The 22,616-nt window shown below is 43.3% G+C and overlaps 1 protein-coding gene across 2 annotated transcripts; it reads right to left on the reverse strand.

The window, feature by feature from the left end:
* Positions 1-754: 754 nt before the first annotated feature.
* On the reverse strand, positions 755-17,053 carry SAR1A (secretion associated Ras related GTPase 1A). 2 transcript variants are annotated; one of them, XM_038534199.1, is made up of 7 exons: positions 16,941-17,053; positions 12,370-12,443; positions 12,132-12,251; positions 11,630-11,695; positions 8,511-8,614; positions 5,429-5,560; positions 755-3,172 (listed from the first exon to the last, which is right to left on the reverse strand). In XM_038534199.1, exons 2-7 carry the CDS (start codon positions 12,425-12,427, stop codon positions 3,056-3,058), a joined length of 597 nt encoding a protein of 198 aa, XP_038390127.1. In that variant the 5' UTR covers positions 12,428-12,443; positions 16,941-17,053; the 3' UTR covers positions 755-3,055. The 2 variants fall into 2 exon arrangements, with proteins under 2 accessions (XP_038390127.1, XP_038390128.1); XM_038534200.1 differs by lacking the exon at positions 16,941-17,053 and adding an exon at positions 16,131-16,316.
* Between the last annotated feature and the right edge of the window lie 5,563 nt (positions 17,054-22,616).

A 22,616-nucleotide genomic window follows, 5' to 3' on the forward strand; every position in this document is an offset into this window, starting at 1 on the left:
TTTTTCTGTTTACAGCATCAGAGTATAGAGTTCCAAGTCACAGCCAACAGCCGAGGTGAGACCCCCTGAGTGCTGGGCTCCCTGAGTCTGTACTTCTCACGTTCCACTCTAACTCAAACGACGCAGACAATGCATATAAACATAGAACCCATGGCATCATCTTAGTAACAGGGACATTAGTTTCAGCCTCTAACACTTTTTAATACTCGATCAAAAAGGACCTGTTGCATTTTGCTTCCCATTCTATTTGTCCTATTACCTTAGTTTTAGAATCTCATTTGGGTTTTCTAAAAACAAGGCTTCCTACAAGCCTAGTAAATGCACAAGCACACGCTTCATTCCTTCTCCTACTTTACCAAATGTAGCATTCAGATGAATCTCTCCAATTCTGTATAAAATGGTAAATAGCTAAACTGGACCCAGTCCTTGCTAGTATGTTAGTATGAGATTTTGTTAAAAAGTATATCCCTCCCCCCCCCCAAAAAAAAAAGCATACCCCCAATCCTGGGATCATCACATGTTCAAAGCTTCTCAAATGGTACTAAATTTATCACTTTGAATAAAATGTGTGAATTGGCCTAGGTTTTTTTTCCTCCTAGTAGCAAAGTCTTTCTTATCCTCTTACTTCTCATAAGTAGGAAATAACTTTTGCTTCCCCACCCCCACCACACACACAACAAACGTCAGCGGATGTTCAAACTCAGAACAAACCAATGCAAATACATGAAAAAAATAAATGGAACAAGATAGCAAGTTTGTTTTAACTTTTTATTAAAATGCTTAGATACAGACTGACTTTCTTTTGCAAATGACCATTTTAACTTTTCCTGAAATAGGACATATATGCACTCTGATAAAACAGAATGAAAAGTCTCAATTTATGGGAATTCCTGTACAAAGCTCTGATCCTTACTGTTAAGAGTCAAGCTCCTCACAGCGGCTTCTTTTGCGATCTTATTATAGGAACAGTGTTTTCTGTGGAGCAAGAAATAGACGGATGCCAACTGACTTTTCAATCCCCTCTTTCTCCAGTGGTCAACCACTTTCACAAAGAGCTGAGCTGTGTAGAATCCACAGTTTTCTAGCTTGCTACAAAGTGATTAGGGACAAATGGGAAAAAAACGAAAACAAGAAAACTAGCACTGCAATCATACTTCTCATGTCTCTGGATAACGAAGTATGGGTTACCTTTAGCCAAAGGAATTAAAAGTATGCAAGTTAACTACCTAGTTCATTCACCATTAGCTAGATTTGTTCATTTAAGGCTTTCACCTCTTTCCAAACCCACAATTTTGTTTTAATCCAGCTATGCCTGCTAATAAAGAAAAGGCATGCTCTTCCCAGATTTATCCTTTACTGAGCCTCTGCATTTGGTACCTGGCAGTGAGAACATATGCTTTTCTAATAGGTCAGTACTGAAGACTAACAACGAGAAATCCATTAAAGAACAATACTCTCACCTCTGGAGTATGTTATCCACACTTTCCTTACCCTCACATTAGACACAAGAATCCACTGAATTTAGTTCAATCCTTTGCAAATAAAGCATCATCATCACAATTTTGTTTTGAGGAAACTACTTTTAATCTCTCATTAAAGAAAAATGAAGATATCCACTCATCTTAAGAAAGGATCTAATATTGGTCAAAATCATGAAAACCCAATTTTACTCGTGGCACCAAGAAAAACGAATGCTATAAAAATGATCCTCATCACACTACTGGGCATGCTGAGGCTTTTTATACTGAGCTCTTACTGACAAGTGATGTGCTGGCTCAAAAGGAATAGCACTACACAAAGCTATTAGATTAGATTAGAGTTTTCCCAGCTTACTTCTGGAATGGTGAAAGGCAATTCCATACCAAAAAAAAGGTAACCGATAAAAAGAGCCATGAACAGTCCCATAAAGAGACCAAATCCTGCAAGTGAGAATTTTAAAGCCCACTAAGTAGTGCTCACTTCAGCAGCACATATAATAAAGCCCACTAAATAAATCTTTCCTGGATCCAAGCAAATGCTACAAATACCAGATTTTTAAGTTCTCAACTCATAGAATTAAAAGCCCGTCGGCTGTTAACTGTCCTGTGGGACTCACCTCTTCAAAAAATTTTCCCCTAGAATCTGTGCAAAAGTAACAGACACACACCTGCAGTGTAGGACAACATGGGAGATGTTCTCTTTCATGAGGCAAGAGTCATTTATGAAACTGAAAATGAAAAAGGTGCTATGGAGAGAAACGAAGTTTCCCAACAGTATAAAAGCAAAGACTAGCTGAAATTTGTAACTTTAGAAGTAAAAATAATAAAATAACCCCTCTCTAAAGAAGTCCTCCACAGTGAACAATCTGCTCTACATACCACAATGAGGAATGATCCTGGCTTCCGTGGTGGAAACCTGCTACAAGTGCCAGGCCAGGCCCTGCCCTTCCTGGCTCCTCGCTGCACAAAGTGGGGCCACCTACTGCCGGGCAGCCAGACACAGGGGAACTTCTCTCACTGACCTGCTAATGCAACAGGAGTAGGTTCATTTCACGGGAGTTCTGGCCTCCGATGTGTTTCTGTGCATAATATTATGAAGTATCTAAATGCCATTCACTAGATCCAAAAAAAAAAAAAAAAAAAAAAAAAAGGAATAGAAAACTCTGGACCAAGGAAATTTTTAACTCAAAAAGTTAGGAGGGACACCAATTACATTAACAACACTTTCTTTAAAAAATAGAATCACTTTCTTTTGAAATCAACCACAGTGGTGAGACGTGTTTTTCTTTTCAGGTGCCCCATGTTGGCACACAGCTTTACTCAGCAAATCCTGCCAGCTTCCAAGACCCGGGATGCTGACCTGCGCCGGCACGTGGGGCAGCGTCACCTCCCAACAGTGTGGAGAAGAGCACGTATCACCACTGGGCAATGAGAGAGCTGACTGACAGAGATTCTTGGCTTCTCAACGCCAGACACGGTTGAAGAGCTTTCCTTGTTCTATTAGAAAAGTTCATGAGGAAGCTGTGAATAGGATCAGTCCAGAGAAGGAAAACTCTTTTATTTTCACTGTCCAAACATCAGTCAATATACTGGGAAAGCCAGCGGAAGCCCTCGCCGTAGCCTTGCCTCTTGAGCACACTGCACATGAACACTTCCATGGGGCGCGCGTTCAGCTCTTTCAGGGTCACGTTCCCCTAAGGGAGGCAAAACCAAGAAAGGCCTGTTAGCATTTCTGTGGCAGAAAAGCTTGAAAGAGTGATCACCAATCACTTTCTTCATTCCTCAAAAGCAAATGGAAGTAGGAATTCACTATAGAAATGTGGTCCAGGCCATAAAGATGACTTCCCCAAACTCTCTTTGTAAAGAGCCTTTTCTTTGAACACACTAGCATCTGGCAAGTTATGGCAGCTAACCAGGAAAAAGACCCACAGAATCAGCATGCTCCTTAATGGGCAGAGGTCTAAGACTCTTTGGAAATAAGGACATTCTTGGGGGGCCTGGGTAGCTCAGTTAAGCGTCCGACTCTTGGTTTCAGCTCAAGTCATGATTTCAGGGTCATAAGATTAAGCTTCGTATGGGGCTCCTCACTCAGTGGGGAGCCTGCTTGGTTCTCTCCTTCTGCCCCTTCCACCATCATGCATGTTCTCTAAGAAACAAAAAGATCTTTGAAAAAACAACAACAGGGCAGCCCCGGTGGCCCAGGTGGCCCAGCGGTTTAGCGCCGCCTGCAGCCTAGGGCGTGATCCTGGAGACCCTGGATGAGTCCCGCATCGGGCTCTCTGCATGGGGCCTGCTTCTCCCTCTGCCTGTGTCTCTGCCTCTCATTCTCTGAGTAAATAAAAAATCTTAAAAAAAAAAAAAAAAAAGAAGGAAAGGAAAGGAAAGGAAAGGAAAGGAAAGGAAAGGAAAGGAAAGGAAAGGAAAGGAAAGGAAAGGAAAGGAAAGGAAAGGAAAGGAAAGGAAAGGAAAGGAAAGGAAAGGAAAGGAAAGGAAAGGAAAGGAAAGGAAAGGAAAGGAAAGGAAAGGAAAGGAAAGGACACGACACGACACGACACGACACGACACGACACGACACCAAAAAAAGAGGGGCTCATAGGTGGCTTAGTCGGTTAGGCATCTGCATTAGGCTCAGGTAACGATCTCAGGGTCCTGGGATCAAACCCCTCCTGGGACTCCCTGCTTGGTTGAGAGTGTTTCTCCCTCTGCCTCTGCCTCTGCCACTCCCCTCACTCCCCTCACTCGTGCTCTCTCTCTCAAATAAAGAAATAGTCTTTTTAAAAAGGACATTCTCATTAACATAAGCATTCAGGGACGCCTAGGTGATTCAGCAGTTGACTGTCTGCCTTCGGCTCAGGGCGTGATCCCAGGGTCCTGGGATCAAGTCCCGAATTGGGCTTCCTGCGAGGAGCCTGCTTCTCCCTCTGCCTATGTCTCTGCCCCTCTCTCTGTCTCTCATGAATAAAATCTTTAAAAAAAAAGAAAAAAGGGATCCCTGGGTGGCGCAGCGGTTTGGCGCCTGCCTTTGGCCCAGGGCGCAATCCTGGAGACCCGGGATCGAATCCCACGTCGGGCTCCTGGTGCATGGAGCCTGCTTCTCCCTCTGCCTGTGTCTCTCCTCTCTCTCTCTCTCTCTCTCTCTCTGTGACTATCATAAATAAATAAAAATTTTTTAAAAATTAAAAAGAAAAAAAAAGAAAAAAAGATTTCTCTGAATTAGATTTGAAAGAGTAAAAAATTCTTAAATTGATAAGTATGCCTTTCCTTTTTTTTTTTATTTATTTTTTATTTTTTTTAATTTTTTTATTTATTTATGATAGTCATACAGAGAGAGAGAGAGAGAGGCAGAGACACAGGCAGAGGGAGAAGCAGGCTCCATGCACAGGGAGCCCAACATGGGATTCGATCCCGGGTCTCCAGGATCGCGCCCTGGGCCAAAGGCAGGCGCCAAACCGCTGCGCCACCCAGGGATCCCCGATAAGTATGCCTTTCCTACCAATTTCTTCATCCTCATATACCTGAAGAAAACCTCATTGGAAAACAGTGAAAGAACAGGCTCCTGCCTTCAGAGGGACTATAAATCACCTATGGTAAACCCTAGGCCCAGTTAAATTTCTGAAAGACAAGTAAAATCTAGATAGCAAGGATCCCTGGGTGGCGCAGCGGTTTAGCGCCTGCCTTTGGCCCAGGGCGCGATCCTGGAGACCCGGGATCGAGTCCCACGTCGGGCTCCTGGTGCATGGAGCCTGCTTCTCCCTCTGCCTGTGTCTCTGCCTCTCTCTCTCTCCCTGTGTGACTATCATAAATTAAAAAAAAAAAAAAAAAAAAATCTAGATAGCAAAACATGAATGCCCCCCCCAAAACTGTGAAATTTGTATGAATTCATATTTCCATTCATATGTACCAATTAATTCATATTTCCTTAATATGTGCCCTGAAGATTTTTCTCTTACCTTTCCTGTGGTCTGTCCATAAAGCCCAAATATCTCCCGGAGTTTTTCTTCACTGATTGCATCTGTTCTGTCTATCTTGTTACCCAAGATCAGGATTGGCACATTGGATATTGTCTCATCAGTCATTAGAGCCTAAAGACAACAAAACAGAAGTAGGTAAGGAATCTACGAATGCCCACCAGATACGAAAACAACCCAGACTTTCACTTGTCTATAAAGTATCAAATGTAAAGTGAAATCTGATCATTTTTATTACCTAAGTGATGAACTAAAAGTCTTGACATTATAAAACATTCTTAACATTAGGTAAGCCCTAAAAACTACCTTGACGATAGGTAAAAATAACCAGCCTCAAAACCGCAACTTAAGGCTGTGTCTATTTACAACCTTAACTCACAGATAAATCACTCAGCCACAGAGCATCCTCAGGCTATCCACCGAGCAGTCCTAGAAGACTGAATGCTCTGGCTACAGAATCTCCAAGATGGCTACACGAAGTCCCCAAGTATTCACTGAGTGCCCAACGCACGCAAATCATTATCTCAGGCACTAAGAGGAATACAAAAAGAAAGGCAAGACATATCCCTGGCTTCAAGAAATCCTCACTCCGTGTTTTTACATCTGTCAACTAAGTAAGACAAGTGGATGATTAAGTGTCACAATGAATAGGGACAGAATATAAATACTGAAAGACATTTGGGGAAATCAAATGGCAAGGAAAATGGTGAGCTTAAGGAACGTGTTAGCAAAGTTGCAGAATACAAACTAAGCTCTCAAAGATGGACAGGATTTGGATAGAGGGAAAGGAGAAGGGATAATTTAAGCAATGGCTTTACAGTAGGAAAAGAATTCAGAAAGCCACATGGACAACTCCCTGTCTTTATGTTGAAACATCATAAAACAGAATGGGAAGCATGATCAACATTATGGTGCCAGTCTAAGAAGCTAGCTGCAATAGATCCTAAAGACTCCAAATCCAGAAATTACTGGATAGAATCTGTGTGTAAAGGGGCACCTGGTGGCTCAGTTGATGAAGTGTCTGCCTTCAGCTCGGGTCACAACCTCGGGGTCCTGGGATCCAGGCCCACATCAGGCTCCCTCCTTCTCCTTCTCCCTCTGCCTCTCTCTCAAATAAGTAAGATCTTAAAAAAAAAAAAAAAAAAAAGGAATGTGTGTGTAAAGAAACACAATGAATTCATACAAAGCACCTATGTGTCCTTAGATAAGAGACACTGACTTGACCTAAGATAGCAGAGTCCAAGGAATAGTGCAGCAGGGACTGTGGAGAAAGAAGATAAGAGACTGATGTCTAGATGATAAGACAGAGAAGAGGGACCTGAGCCAGCACAGATTTTTAAGCCTGGGAATCCAGTGCCCATTGACAGGAAAAGCTTGGAAAGAAGTAGAACTGAAGGGATAAAGGGAAATATACTTTTGACCATTTTAGGTTCCCAGAAATGCTAGACAAAATCAGAATAAAGATGTCATTCATTGACTGAATAGTAACCAGATACCTACTATATGTCTGATGCTTTGCTAGGTGCAAGGGTTTCACAAACAAAACTAGGTCCCTCCTAAGTTCACGATCTGATAGAGACCTACAAGAAAACCAGTAAAGATCATAGACTCTGATAAGGTGGAGAGTAAGACCAAGAGGTCAGGGAAAGCTTCCTAGAAGAGGTCATGGCTGAACTCTGGGATCTCTTAAAGGACGTTTTTAAATTTACTAGTGAAAGTGGGTGGGGGTCAGACGAGAAAGTCAGGCAGGGACAGCCACTTGTGCATACTGAAAGGAGGACAAGTTGTTCTTTATGTTTGGAATGTAGTTCAAGGTAAGCAATAAAGAGAAAAAAAAGCTGGAGAAATAAACAGAGGAGAGATCAGGAAAGATGTTATGTGCTATGCAAAGGATTTCCAGACTTTAGCCCAAAGATGATATCTATTGAAGAATATTAAATAAGCCAATGATAGATCTAAAAACGTTCCTTCTAGCATTATAAAATGTGGCAGGGTGGTAGCAAAATCTACAGTCATTCACAGGCTCTGGACCACATATCCAGGTAGACGATGGGGAAGAGTTCCATTCTGGGAGACCAGAATTGGTAGGTGGAGTTTTCTAGTAGGTAACATTCTGTATGAGGCTAGAGCTAGAGAGGTTCATACAAGAGAAATCCATATGGGAGTCATCGGCATGTGGGAGGACCAGTGTCTGGGAGAAAGTACAGAATCTGGGGGACGCCAAGATTTAAGGGTTAAGCAGAATGGGTGATTGTGAAAGAATCTGAGACGTATTAGCCAGAGAGAACACACCAAAACCAAGAATGCAAATGGGAGTTCAAAGAAATAAGAGAATGCCAATGCCAAGAGGTCAAATAAGGGAAGGAATGCCCTATAAGCCACTCTACATAGACCAGAGCTATAGATTCAAGAAGCATACTTACAAATAAATGTGTAACAGGTTCAAATTGCCAGGAACAAGAATGTAGAGAGACAGTTACAAATTAAATAAGAGGTGCAGGGTGACCCAGTATGGGTCAACAAAGGGTAGGATTAACAAAGGCAACATTACAGAGAAACTGAGAAGCCAAGAAGCAATGTTGAGAAAGGAGAAAATTCAACAGTATCAAATGCTGCCCATGACCAAAACTGAAGGCTGAGAACAGACAGTGAAGGTCTGTGAAGTCATTCAGTGAGAGAGTGGGCAGGCACAAGTGAGAACCCACATTCAAACACATAAAGAACCCTTAATCTCTCTTAGGGTTTCACTCCGCCAATGCTTCGCGACCATCCATGATCCCTGAAGGGAGAAGGCGATTATAATGCTAGGGCAACAGGCGCACACTGGGGAGTATCTGAACAAACTGGACAGTCACCCTATGATAAATACAAACAAAGTTAACTTACACCAGTTCAAGCTGAGTTTGCTCAGGACACTGAAAAGCAGGGTCTTAGATTTTAAAACACTTTCTTCCTGTAACTAGGAGTTTCATCAAATGTTAACTGGAATGCTGAAGTACTAGCACTACTGACCTGTATTCCTTAAAAGAAATAGAGGCCAAAAAAGGAAAAAATATAATCATACATTTAGCTCAACTTTGGATTCCATGAGGCGAGGATGATCTGCACAGTCCACCAGAAAGACAATCCCATTAATTGCTGGGAGGTAATTTTTCCAAACCCGGCGTGCTAAAAGACAAAGTTTGTAGTTGCATTAAAGTTTAAAAAAAAAAAAAAAGTATTTTGAAAAATAGATCTATTTTTTGCCCTAAAATGGGCATACCTTGGCTCAGTTTCAATAGGATTCAACTCCATGTGGATTCTCTAAGCCCTAATAAGTATTAAATCAGAACAAAGGGTATATACACTGATGATCCATGAATTGAATCTGATTTTTTCAAATTAAAACATCAAGGTTTTCTGCCTGATTTTAGGAAAAACTGTAACATCTGGCAACCCTACACATACCTACCCACACATCACTCATCAGCTGGAACTGAATGGTGTCCACCCCTTTAGAAGAGGTCTGGACTCTACCATTTGGCAGTTTCCACCACTCCCTACGGACACCTAGTCACTTTTACTCAATTGAATGACTTACCTCAACCCTGAAGCCATTTGCAACCTGAGTTAAATTCATCAGGATGCAAAAGACCTGTCCATATACCATCCATCCTAAGTTAAATCCTAACTAATCAGTATGTCTGTGTACAACACACTAACTAGCTCCATCCATTTTCAGGGGATTGGGCTTCACAGCTGGTTGAAGTCCCGGGCAATTACCCCAGTCTGCCATATTTAACCCAGGAAGACTTATAAATTTTTGTTTGTTTGTTTATGACATGAACTGATAATGGTTTGGGAAGTGATGCTTTAATTATAATTTCTAAGCCATTCATTTCTGGCACTTTCAATGGATGAATAAACAAAGAATCTCTACATCAAACAATTAATAATGGTTACCTCTGAAAAGTGGGATGGGGAAGGAGAGGCTGGGGGAACTTCTACTTTTACCTTCCATATTTATATGCTGAGTGTGTACTCACTTTGTTACATGGACCCTGAACCAATGGGGTTTTATTTTGTTTTTTGTTTTTTTTTTTAAGTTATCTCTGTACCCAACATGGGACTCGAACTCACAATCCTGATACCAAGAGTCCCATGTTTTTCTGACTGAGCCAGCCAGGTACCCTGATCCTGGCCTACTTTAATAGGCTAGATTTTTAAAGTTTTTTTTAAAAAGACAATCTTCAAATATATAGTATTTTAGCAACTTCTGTAAAATGGTGACTAAGTTATTATAATAAAGTATTTCTATGAAATAAACTTTCCTCAAACAAAACAAAACTACATATAACACATTCTCCCTTATAATCTATCAAAACCTGAAAGCTAAATTTATCACACCAAATAACACGTAAGTCTCCTTTCAGAGGTCTAAAAACCTCTATTCCTGCATTCTCCAGATGGTCTCCGTTCAACTCTCATAATAGTATTATCTCTGAATTTAAATTTGTAAGCAGTTACAAATCCTTATGAAAGAAGCGGAAAAGCCACCATACACCCATTCTTACCCAAATGAAAACAATACAAGCTCATTATAGAAAAAAGGATGCAAGATCATCCATCTAAAATCCTCCACTGAAACACACCTACTGCTGGTTTTGTATATATTCTGCCAATCTTTTTTCTGTAGTTATTTTATGTGATTATGACCACACTACATATGATTTTATGGGATATAAATATTACGTGACTAAAACAAATGTAATTATATGTTAATGAAATCACTGACTATAAAATCATTTGGATCACTCCTTAGATTTTTGGTTAAAATTACTTAGCTAGGGGATCAGCAGTTTAGCACCTGCCTTCAGCCCAGGGCATGATCCTGAAGTCCCAGGATTGAGTCCCACATCGAGCTCCCTGCATGGAGCCTACTTCTCCCTCTGCCTGTGTGTGTCTCTGCTTCTCTCTCTCTCTCACACAAATAAATAAATAAAATATTTAAAAAATAAATAAAATAAAGTTACTTAGCTAAAAAATAAAAGCTATCAATATTCTATTCTTTTACCTATTTTAAAAAGCTATAATAGGGAGCATCTGGGTGGCTCAGTGGTGGAGCATCTGCTTTTGGCTCAGGCGGTGATCCCAGGGTCCTGGGATTGAGTCCCACATCAGGCTCATCAGGCTCCCCACAGGGAGACAGACTGCTTCTCCCTTTCCCTTTGTCTCTCTCATGAATAAATAAAGCCTTTTAATAGTTTCTATTTTCTACTTTCCACAATATTCCCACATCTTAAATGTTTTACTCCTAAGCCTAGAATCTTGCCAAATGTAAAGTGTCCATCAGAAAAAGGTGCCCCGGGATGCTGTGTGGCTTAGCAGTTGACCGTCTGCCTCCGGCTCAGGGCCTGATCCCGGGATCCAGGATCAAGTCCCACGTGAGGCTCTCTGCATGGAGTCTACTTCTCCCTCTGCCTCTTTCTGTGTCTCTCATGAATAAATAAAATCTTTTAATAAATAAAGAAAAAGATGCCCCATTATACATATCTCCAAAACCCACACAAGATACCCGACAGGAGTCTAAGAACCAAATGGAGATGACCTGCATAAGACAGAAAGTACTATGAGAACAATAAGATAGAAGGTAATCTTCTACCAACTGCCCCACGTGGATAGAGTACACAAAACAGATCAGAGTGGTCACATGTATATCACTGTATTATTTTTGCAACTTTTAACATATTTGAATTAGGTACAAATAATAAAATATTCTACCCACTTATACTCCACTGAATAAATGATATAAAAGAGATAAGATTAAATTTGATACTGTACTAGATCTTGTTCCAAAAGAAAAATGCTATAAAGAAGATTATGGAGGCAATCAACAAAAAGAGAAATACATACTACAGAGTAGATAAAAAATAAAACTTCCTAGGTTTGATAACATAAATATTAGTATGTGTTACATAGAGAAGGAGACTAATAAATTGGGGCAAAAGGGATAAAGGAGTGGAGTTCTCTGTATTTATGCAACTTTGGACAAGTTTGAAAGTACTTAAAAACAAGAAGTAAATAAAACAACTTTAAGATCTCAATAATTTAAAAGGTAAAAATGTCACACTACTTTAAAAAAAAATAAGAGGGTATAAAAGAACCATAAGTCAATACCATTCTTCCACTGAATTGTCCTCTTACCTTGCTCATGCCCACCAAGATCAAAAGTTGTAAAAGTCATTCCAGCAATTGTCAGCTCTTCTGATGCTGAAAAATTGTCAAAATAGAAAAAAGAAATAAATTCCTCCAAGCAAAAAAGACCCAACTCCCAATACTGTAAGCCAATATAAATGCAAAACTTAATGAAGCTTTTACCTTATAAAGAAAAGGATACAAGGGTGAAAACATTCTTAAATTATTCTGAAAAGTCAAGTTTCTTTTTCTCCAATATGCCTGCTACTTCTTGGAAGTAGATATGGGAAATGTGTCCCCTTACAGAACTAGTGAGAATAGATACTGACAGAGTCCTAGAGGGTTAGATTTAGGGGCATGTGACCTGAGTGTGTCCTACAGGGAATTTTTTCAAGTGAGCTATCTTTTGGGACTTCAGTTAATACAAGAACTGCATCAACTGAGGATTCATCCCCAAACCATGACATCGACCTTCAAATATCAAAAGGTCACCTGGTATTCTCAAACTTACTTGGATGTAATGTCGGAACATGTTGGCCCAATCGGTCATCTTTGAGCATGTGTAGAAGAGTGGTTTTGCCCGCATTGTCCAAACCCAAAAATACAAGTTTTCCAGATTTCTTGTAGAGTCCTAAAAAAGAAAAAAATTTTAACATAATTTTGTTTTCTACTTACCAAAGGCTGCTTGTATTTTTATTGAAATGTACAAAGTTTGAAACCTATGATATATTTCAAGGAAATGGTTTTACCTAGGAACTGGAGCACACTGCTGAAGCCATTGTAGATCCACTCAAAGATGAAAGACATTATTAACGGTTACTACCTGTATAAAATATGAAAGCAGCAAACATTAGCTTTCTGAATGTTAATACAGTTCTGGAGAAGTTAACTCTTATTCTGTAACCCTGATGCATGTTTACTGTCCCATATTTTCAAGCATAAGAAAATAAAGGATTTTGTACTCTGAAGGGAAGTCTCTGGGGTCCTCAGATCTGCACAAACTCCTGGTTTTCTAACAATTTTCAATCTATGATACTCTAAGGATAGGAGTTAAAGCTATACTTTCCTCTTTTACTGTGTACTCCTCCAAGCAGCTGATCATCTACATCCCCTGGATACTCTGTCAACCAGTTAGCAACACCTCTAAGAAATCAGTCACATCAATAATCTAGATAAAAATGTCACACTGGAGGTGCCAGGGTGGTTCAGTCGGTTAAGCATCTGTCTTCAGCTCAAATCATGATCTTGGGGTCCTGGGGGGTGTGTGTGTGTGTCTCTGCTCAGCGGGGAGTCTGCTCCTTCTTACTCTCCCTCTGTGCTCTCTCAAATAAATAAATAAAATCTTTTTTTAAAAAATGTCACACTGATACACCAGAAAATAAGAGTGAAAAAGCACATTAACCTGAATGAAAAGTATATTAACCTTTCCTTATAAACAGCTCTAAAAAAGTCACCAAAATCCTAATGGCTGACAATAATTTGCCCTGCTCCACTTACCAATGATTGCTATTTCTTTTAAGATCTATTTATTTATTTGAGAGAGAATTCAAGCATATGCCCCACTGAGCACAGACCCTGGAGCTCACGACCCTGAATTGAACCAAGAGTGGGACACTTAATTGACTGTGCCACCCAGGCACCCTGCCAATGCTCTTTCTTAAACAGTATTTAATCCCTCTTGCAGATTTGTGTCTTAACTTATAAAAAGAAATGATACTGCTATTTTGGAGAACCATGAAGAAATAAGAGAATCCTTTCATAAAGTGAGTAATCAAGATCTAACCCATTTTACAAAGAGGGATTCTCTTAAAATAAGAATACTTGCTCAGGGCGTAGAAGTAGATTCCTAGCCAAGTACACACCTTAATTAGTACTAATATTAAGACCACTTTTCCTACTGTTTTCCATAAACCTAGACAAAACAAGAGATGCCTCAAAGCTACTAAAAGATCTACATACATATATTGGCGATAAGCAAGATCTCTGAAAGAAAAGGGTAACATCTAAAGCCAGTGGTGGTGTCAAAGTTCTCAGGGTCAGCATTTTCTGGTCACTGAACTTTTACCTAAATATCTCATTTGGCACAGAAAAAAAAGATCCCCCACTTTCACTCCTCTCCATCAGCAAGAGCATGTGAGCACAAGGCTACACTAAATGCGATCAACTGCTATCAAATACAATTTTCATGAACTTTTGTTTTTTTGGGGGGGGCTGGGTGGCGCAGTGGTTCAGTGTCTGCCTTTGGTTCAGGCTGTGGTCCTGTGGTCCTGGTATGGAGTCCCGCATAGCTCTCTGTGGGGAACCTGCTTCTCCCTCTGCCCATGTCTCTGCCTGTCTCTGTGTCTCTCATGAATAAATAAAATCTTAAAAAAAAAAAAGGGGGTAAACAAACATTTACTTTTGTTACTCTTAGTAGTGACTTTAACAGGGTTATCCACAAAAACCCACCTATATTCTTCATTCAAAGAATGCTAGATAAAGAAGTTGAAAAGTAGGGACAATATATGTTAATTCGGGGGCTCTTGGCTGACTCAGAGGAACTTGTGACTCTTGATCTTGGGATCAGGAGTTTGCACCCCACATTAAGGGTAAAGACCACTGAAATAAACCTAAATATATATATATATATATTTTTTTTTTTCTGTCCAATTACTGGGTTTTGATTGTTTTTTTTTTTTTAAATCAAGCCTGACCTATTGGCTTTTGGGACTGTTTAATGCTTATTTTCTACGGCTCTTATCACAGAAGACCAAATGAGGCTTGGGAGTTTGGGTGAGAGTCTAAGGCAAAAGCTTTCATAAAAAGATACTATGGGGTCGTGGGGTTTTTTTTTTTGTTTTTTTTTTTTGCTTTTTTCAGTAACATTAAGATATATTTTGGCAGAAACCAATTTAGCATGTTAGATAATTTGTCTTGAAACTTAGCACTTTAAAAAGTTTAATGACTTAAATACACGTAGAAAGCTCCTGCTTTTAAATTCCCACTGTAGGTAAGTAAAGGAACAATGTGCCTCTTCTCTACAATTCTCCCAAACCAGGCATCTTTCCCTACTTTTCTCAGTCTACAACTTGGAGAAACGTGGCTCATCTTTACAGAGACCTCTGTCTGATTAAGATCACTCCCACTCCGGGCACTCCTTTAAAACCCATTGTTACATATTTACTTGTACTACACTGGTTTGTGGTCGATACCGTAAAGTTTTACCACATCATTTTAGAATTCTTCCAAACCCAATGAATTCTCCAAGGGTGACAATGGGAAAACTCTCCTTTAAAAAAAAAAAAAAAAAGATTTTATTTATTTATTCATGAGAGAGACAGAGAGAGGGAGAGGCAGAGACACAGGCAGAGGGAGAAGCAGGCTCCATGCAGGGAGCCCGATGTGGGACTTGATCCCGGGTCTCCAGGATCAAGGCCTGGACTGAAGGCGGCGCTAAACTGCTGAGCCACCCGGGGCTGCCCGGGAAAACCCTCCTTTGAGGAATTTTTCACGGGAACTGAGCTGGTCTGATTTTCCAATTTATCTTCCCTTGACACTTCTGCTTTAAAGTCCTATAATTCGGGGCGCCTGGGTGGTTCAGCAGTTGAGCATCTACCTTCTGCCCAGGTCGTGATCCCGGGGTCCTGGGATCGAGTCCCACATCGGGCTCCCCACAGGGAGCCTGCTTCTCCCTCTGCCTCTCTGTGTCTCCCATGAATGAATAAATAAATAAAATATGTAAAATAAATAAATAAAAGTCCTATATTTCTTCCCTCCAAAACGATCTATGGAAAAGTGCTTGAAGAAACTCTTCAGGTGATGCTAACAAAATCATAAAAACTATTGGACCCAAAGCGTTGCGTTGTATTGCCCCTCAAAGTCAGAGAAATGGCTTTGAGGCTCCTCCATCCTTGAGACCTTAGGATTTGTACCCCTCGTGAGTAGTTTTACACTTTTTTTTTCTTAAAGATGTATTTATTTATTCATGAGAGACACACACAGAGAGAGAGGCAGAGACACAGGCAGAGGGGGAAGCAGGCTCCATGCAGCCACCCAGGTGTCCCATGGATGGTATTTTGATAATTAGCACTCTATTTATTCCCTGTCCTTGATCCACTCTATCACCTTAAGGCACTTCATGGCATCTTATGGCAAATCAGCATACTCTAAAACTTAAGAACTCTAAACTACCACAGAAGCACTGCCAATGTACCCCAAATTAAAATTCGCAAATTTTCAGGACTGAAGTAGATAAAGAAGAGGAGGGGATCCCCGGGTGGCTCAGCGGTTGGGCGCGGGCCTTGGGCCCAGGGTGTGGACCTGGAGACCCGAGATCGAGTCCCGCGTCGGGCTCCCTGCGAGGAGCCTGCTTCTCCCTCTGCCTGTGTCTCTGCCTCTGTGTGTCTCTCAAGAATAAATAAATAAAAATCTTTAAAAAAAAAAAAAAAGAGGGGCACCAGGCAACACCGACCATCAGCCACTAACAGTGTGTACGTTCCTTTCTGCACACGCTCCCACTTCCTACACGTACTCGTCACGGCTCTGAAACACCGCTCCAGGCCGACCCGGGAGGGACAGCAGGTTTTCGGCTAAGAAGCTGTGCCGAGCTGCAGGGTAGCTAGTAAAGGTCAAGCCCCCAGTCCCGGCCTAGGCCGACGGAGGAGGGACGAGAGCAAGGGGGAGACTCCCGCCGAGGGCCGCGGGGCGCCAACCCTCGCAAGCGCGCTCCTGGCCTCGGCTACGACCCCGGCCAGCGCGGACTTCTACAAACGCGCGGAGGAATTTTCCCACGCACCGGAGAGGGCAGAAAAGAGGAAGGTGGGGGGAGGAAATACCGGCTCGACCCGGGCCTCGCGGACGAGAACTCAGGGCCGAAGGCGGGGAGGCCGGGCGCGCCCCGGAGCGACCCCCCGAGCTCCTCCTGCGACCCGCGGGGCCGCGGCCAAGGCACAGCCTCCGGGGCCTCGCGATTCCCCCTCGGGCTCAGGCCACGCACAGTCATCAGGACGCCCGCCCAGGCTAGGGGCTCTCCGGGCCGGGCCGGGCCGGGCCACCGCTCCGCAAACCCGGGCGCACGGGACACACAACGGTCACCCGCCCGGCGGCTGCGGGACCCCGAGTAAGGCCGACCGGCCCGCACCCCGGGCGCTATCGGAACGCGGCGGCCCGGCCGGGGCGGCCCATCCCCGCCCAGAACCGGCCCCGCGGCCCCGCAGAACCGCCTGCGTGTCACTTCCCCCCCCAACTCCGCCCGCGCCGGCCTCCGCCCCGACCCTCCCCGCCGTCCGCGGCAGCCCCGCCGGCCCTCGGCTCCCTCCCCTGCAGCAGCCCCCCTGCTCACGGCCGAGGCGGGGCTGCTCCTCCGGCGGCGGCGGGCGGCGGGCGGCGGGCGGCGGGCGGCGTCGACCCTCCCTCACAGCACACAGCCCAGCAGCACCCGGGACCGCCAGCTACTCGCCGGATATACGCAACACGCCCCTCCCCGGGGACTTCCGGGCGCGTCTCGACCCCGCCCCCTCGTGGCGTCACGGCGCTCCGCCACGCCGGGGCCGCACGGCGATCCCGGGGCGGGCCCGCATTTGGCCACGCCCCCTCCCGCACGCAGAGCCGGACGCGCGAGACGTGGCAGCGCCGCGGCCCCGGGGGCGGGGCGGGAGCCGGGGGGGGCGGGGGCTCGCTCGGGGTCGCGGGTTCGAGTCCCGCTGCCGTCGGACGGAGTCGGGGCGGGGGGGCGGGGGGCCGGCGACCGGCGGCTTGGTCGGTTCTCGGAAAGAAGCGTTTCCCCGACAGCCCTCCACCCTGGGTGGGTCCCAGAAAGCCCGTCCTTTCCGTCGCGGTTCTCTGGGATAGCCTGTTGTTTGGGAGGAACGGCTAATATTCTGAGCGCTTAGGGTCCAGGCGGTGCTCCGAGCCCTTGGCGTGAATCCTCCCTCGATTTGTCTTTTTAATTTGACTTCGATTACAGCCCTGATGAAGCAGATACTGTTATTATCCTCATTTTTTGCAAATGGGAGGACCAAGGTTCAGAATAGTCCAGTAGCCGAGCCTGAGCTGGTAGGCGAGCAAGGCGCAGAGCAGGAATTCATTTTTGCAACTTTTAACATGAGCATTTCCTCACTTAATTCTGAAGACACAGCCCTACGAGTTTCGTATTATTACTCCAATTTTACAGATAGGAAAACTAAGTCAAATAATGGGATGAATGATGTTTTTGGATAGTTAAGGCCCAATATAAACATCTTAATTCTCCTTAAATACAACTATAAATTTAACATAATTCCCATGAAAGTAATAATAGGATCAGTAGGTTGTGTGTGTATGTTAAACCACCCTGTTTTGTTCCCGCCTAAAATTCAAATGGAAAAATAAACAAGGCTATTCAGGGAACAAACAGGATCTGAAAATGAACAAGGATGGGGAGCTAGCACTGTCAGATACTCCAATATATTATAGATGCTCAGTAATTAGAACACCTTGGGGAGGAGCCCCTCAGTGGTTCAGTCGGTTAAGCATCTGCCTTCAGCTCAGGTCGTGATCCCGGGTCCTGGGATCCAGCCAAGCCGGTATCCAGCTCCTGGCTCAGCCGGGAGTCTGCTTCTCCCTCTGCCCTCCCCCTGCTCCTGCTCTCTATCTCATAAATAAATAAATAAAATCATCAGGTGGCCATCTGGCAACTCCAGTAATATTCAGAGGGCATTGGATGAACAAGCTCACCCCTTTACCCCTTCTTTTCATCCTGTGAGTCTTCTGCATTGAGTTTGAATCCTGTCCAGATGCAGAAAGCCATGTTCTGAGGCTTCTCACCAGCTTTGGTGAAACCAGGGGAACTGTGTCCACAGGACTTGGACCTCCAATGTGTGTGCCCTGGAGGTATAGGGCTCTCCTAGCGCAAGCTATTGCATTAGATTACTGGCCCTGACTGAAGGCTGGCTGCAAGAGGTGGAGGTAGGGGGTGTCCCAAATCACAAGGATGGCTTGGGGGGCTCAGGAGGAAGGAAGAACACAGGCAAATTATCAGGAGAGCTGCAAACTCTCCTTGCCAGATAGGCAGCTTTGAGCAAGTTGACAGATGCCCCAGGCTACAGGATACCGCACTCTAAAATGGGTGAAAGGATGTTGTACATGTAAGCAATTATTTCTTTCTGCTCAGTGGTAAAAACCAGAATACCATCTGTGTCAATATGTACAAGTTTGTTCAAATCTTGAGACAAATGTAAACATTTGACCTTTGTCATCTGGAGGATTTCATACAATGTTGACTAGAAAAATCATCCTGAAAAGCAATCTTTTGTATTGTATTTTTATTTAGAGAGGGAAGAGGGAGGGGCAGAGAGAGAGGAAAAGAGAGAATTTTTTTTTTTTTTTAAGATTTTATTTCTTCATGAGAGACAGAGAGAGGCAGAGACACGGGCAGAGGAAGAAGCAGGCTCCATGCAGGGAGCCTGATGTGGGACTGGATCCCAGGACCCCGGGATCATGACCTGAGCCAAAGGCAGAGGCTCAACACCGAGCCACCCAGAATCCCAGTAAAGAGAAAATCTTAGGGACGCCTGAGTGGCTTAGCTGTTGTTTCTGTTCAAAGCCATTGGAGACGCATCAAGTTCTTAGTGAACTCCCACTGTGGGCTCAGTGCTGTGCTGGAGGACAGGCATGAACACGGCCTCTGCCTGTGAAGAACTGGCAGAGAGTCTAGGGATCCCACTTCCATGCTCGCAATGTGCTTTAATAAGCTAGGAGGAGAGACAGGGCGACTAGGGAAGTAGACTTGAAGCTGGAATGCAGTGCAACGATGTCATCTGCCTCCACAGGGAAGGGGCAAGGAGACAGGTCAGGGGACAGTGGCCTCAGGTGCATGAGCGCAACAGCAAGGAGCCACAGGTCACCCTGGAACATCCACACTACTGCTCTCAGGTGGAGCCTTGCATGTCAGACTGGAAGAGGCCCTCCCAAGGCAACCAGGTCAAGCCCCTTATTTCCCAAGATTGGGAGTTGTACGTTGAAGGTGACCCAGGTGGTTAGCCTCTTGAGACCACCTGATGTGACTTGCCAGATGAAGGAGACCAGCTTGTCACTGTGGGAAGAGCCATGGGGCTTGGGATGGTGTCACATTCCCAGCCCTTTGCAAAGGGCCTGGCCCAAGGCGCTCAGAGACCTCAGGGAGGTCACTTGGCCTCCCTCGTTCCATGTTGCAAGTGCATTAAATGAGATGAATTACATAAAGTATATAGAACAGGGCCTGATATTTACTTAGCAAATACCAATTGGAGCTACTTATTTTTAAGATTTTTTTTTTTCGAGTAATCTTCTGTACCCACCATGGGGCTCAAACTCACAACCCTGAGATAGAGAGGCAGATGCTCTATCAATTAAGCCAGCCAGGCGCCCCACAAATGGGAGCTATTTTTGTTGCTGTGGTAGATGTTTGCTGATTATCTCATGCTGATTATATTACAACCTGCTGAGAACTCTTTCTCTGATTTATGATTAGAGTAGCGGTTTTCAAACATTGAGGAATGTTAGGATTACCCGGGGAGGGGAGAACTGGTTCAAAATTAGATTTCAGGGCCTAGCCATGCCCAATGTAATTCAGTAGGTATTATATGTATATACTACTGTTTTACATATATATAAGGCTATCTATCATCTATAATATGTATATTGTATTTACTTCTTTATTTTTTACAAATATCTCAGGTGATTCAGTGCTCGTGGTTCAAGGACCACCAGGAGAGAGGCTGCCTTGAGCCGGGAGCACTCTGCCACGAGCTGTGCTAAGCACTGTCCTTGGTGTTCTATTTCATTTGATTTTCTTTAAAAAAAAAAATTTTTTTAAATAAGTCACACATGCTTTTAGAAAAACAATTTAAAGAGTGCAGAATCTCATCAAGTGGAAGGAAACTCGCTGGACCCCACATCTTCCATGCTGTTCTCTACATTCCTACCTCCTGAGATAATCATTATTAGCTGTGGTTGGTTTTGTTTATTTCCAGAAATTGTGCCCATACAAGCATATCCGCGAATGTAGCTCTTTTCCCCCATGCTTACTTTGTAAAAAAAAAAAAAAAAAATACCAAGAGGATCATAGGATAGAGCAGGGGTTGGCAAATGACTTCAGTAACATGTTGAATAGTAAATATTTTCGGCTTTGTGGGCCATATGGTCTCTGTCCCAACTACTAAAGTCTCCCTTGTAGCTTGAAGGCAGGCACAGCAATTTGCAAATGAATGGGTGTGGCTGTGTTCCAAAGCAGTTTTAGTTACCAGACCAGACTGGCAGCAGGCAGCAGGCGGGATTTGGCCCACCGGCCATAGTTGGCTGCTAGAGTACAAGGTTCTCTTATCACTTGTATATTTTGAATATCTTTTCCATATCAGCCCATGCAATGACTATTCTTTAACTGCTACATGGTACTGATAACATATTTAGCCACTTCTGAACTGGACAATTAGATGTTTTTCCAGGTTTTGCTGGACTAAACAAAGCCACCATACACTATGCACTTGGTTGACTATTCTTAGTCAACTGGAATGAATTCGCAGAGCAGAATTGCTGACTCAAAGGGTAAGTGTGAGTTTAAAATTTTGATGGAGACTGCCAAATTGATCTCAGGCTTCTTTTTAAATTCAGATTGCCACATAACCTTGTGATTCTTTCATTGCTTAATCTTACTTCTGATGAGTATTTTCTGTTAATTTAAAGGTTTTGTAATAACTAAAGGAAAGATTCCAAAGACTAGCAGAGGGAACAATGAACTATATGGTAGTGAACTCAAGTTCCTAATTCTTAAGTATTTGCCCACCACAAAGCAACTTGTATAGCATTATTGTCATTGTAAAAGCTAATTCCCTTCTGCCCAGACTCCCAGAAAGCAATAGGGGCAGCTCTTTCTAAATATAAGGAACATTCTGTGTAAAAGAACAGTTTAAGCCCTCACAGACCAAATATACTGATCAAATAGGACATAAGTGCCTTTATAGCTGTAGCACATGCAGGCTTAGGTTCTGTTTTTTTTTTTTTTTTTCCAGGCTTACGTTCTGATGGTGAAAATGAAATTTGAATTTCCAGTGGGAGTTCTTAATCAGACGCTTTACACAGCTGGGCCTGTTTCAGATTCCCTTATCTGGAAAAATGCATTGCTCACACTCACTGTTGTTGAGATTACAATTATGAACAACCAGCCTCCATCGAGTAAGCCTTTCTTACCACCCTGGCACTGTGGAAATCCTTCACCTACATTCCTTCCATCCTGTGATGGCTTCATGATCATCTTACAAATGGAAAAACTAAAGCTCAAATAGGTTAAGTAATTTAACCATGGTGATATAGTCAGATTTGACTTCTAAGTCCGTGGGAAAAAATTCAATCATTTGCTGCATTGAAAACTGTCAAAAACCTTGCTGATTCCTAACTAGTGGGCCAATTCTTTTTTTTTTTTTTTTTTTTAAGATTTTATTTATTTATTCATGAGAGAGAGAGAGAGAGAGGCAGAGGCACAGGCAGAGGGAGAAGCAGGCTCCATGCAGGGAGCCTGACATGGGACTCGATCCTGGGTCTTCATGATCACGCCCTGGACCGCTGAGCCACCGGGACTGAACTGAGCCAATTCTTATGAAGTCTTGCACATTGTATAATCTTTCTTTCTATATATATTTTTGTTGTTTATTTATTCATGAGAGACACACAGAGAAACAGAGACACAGGCAGAAGGAGAAGAGGCAGGCTCTGTGCAGGAGCCCAACGCAGGACTCAATCCTGGAACTCCGGGATCACGTCCTGGGCCGAAGGCAGACGCTCAACCACTGAGCCACCCAGATGTCCCTATACAATCTTTCATTACAAAATCTATTTCTCATCCTGACAAATAAATCACTTAAGAAATCACATAGGACCATGACTGAGACAACATTTAAAAATACACTTAAAAGGAAGTAAGAGAAATATTGCTAAAATCTGAATGCTGATGTTTCTGATTCGGGTCCAAACAAGATGGCATACATAGACCCATTTTTCCCTGCCC

The sequence above is a fragment of the Canis lupus genome, chromosome 4, assembly GCF_011100685.1.
Source record: "Canis lupus familiaris isolate Mischka breed German Shepherd chromosome 4, alternate assembly UU_Cfam_GSD_1.0, whole genome shotgun sequence".
NCBI lineage: Eukaryota > Metazoa > Chordata > Mammalia > Carnivora > Canidae > Canis > Canis lupus.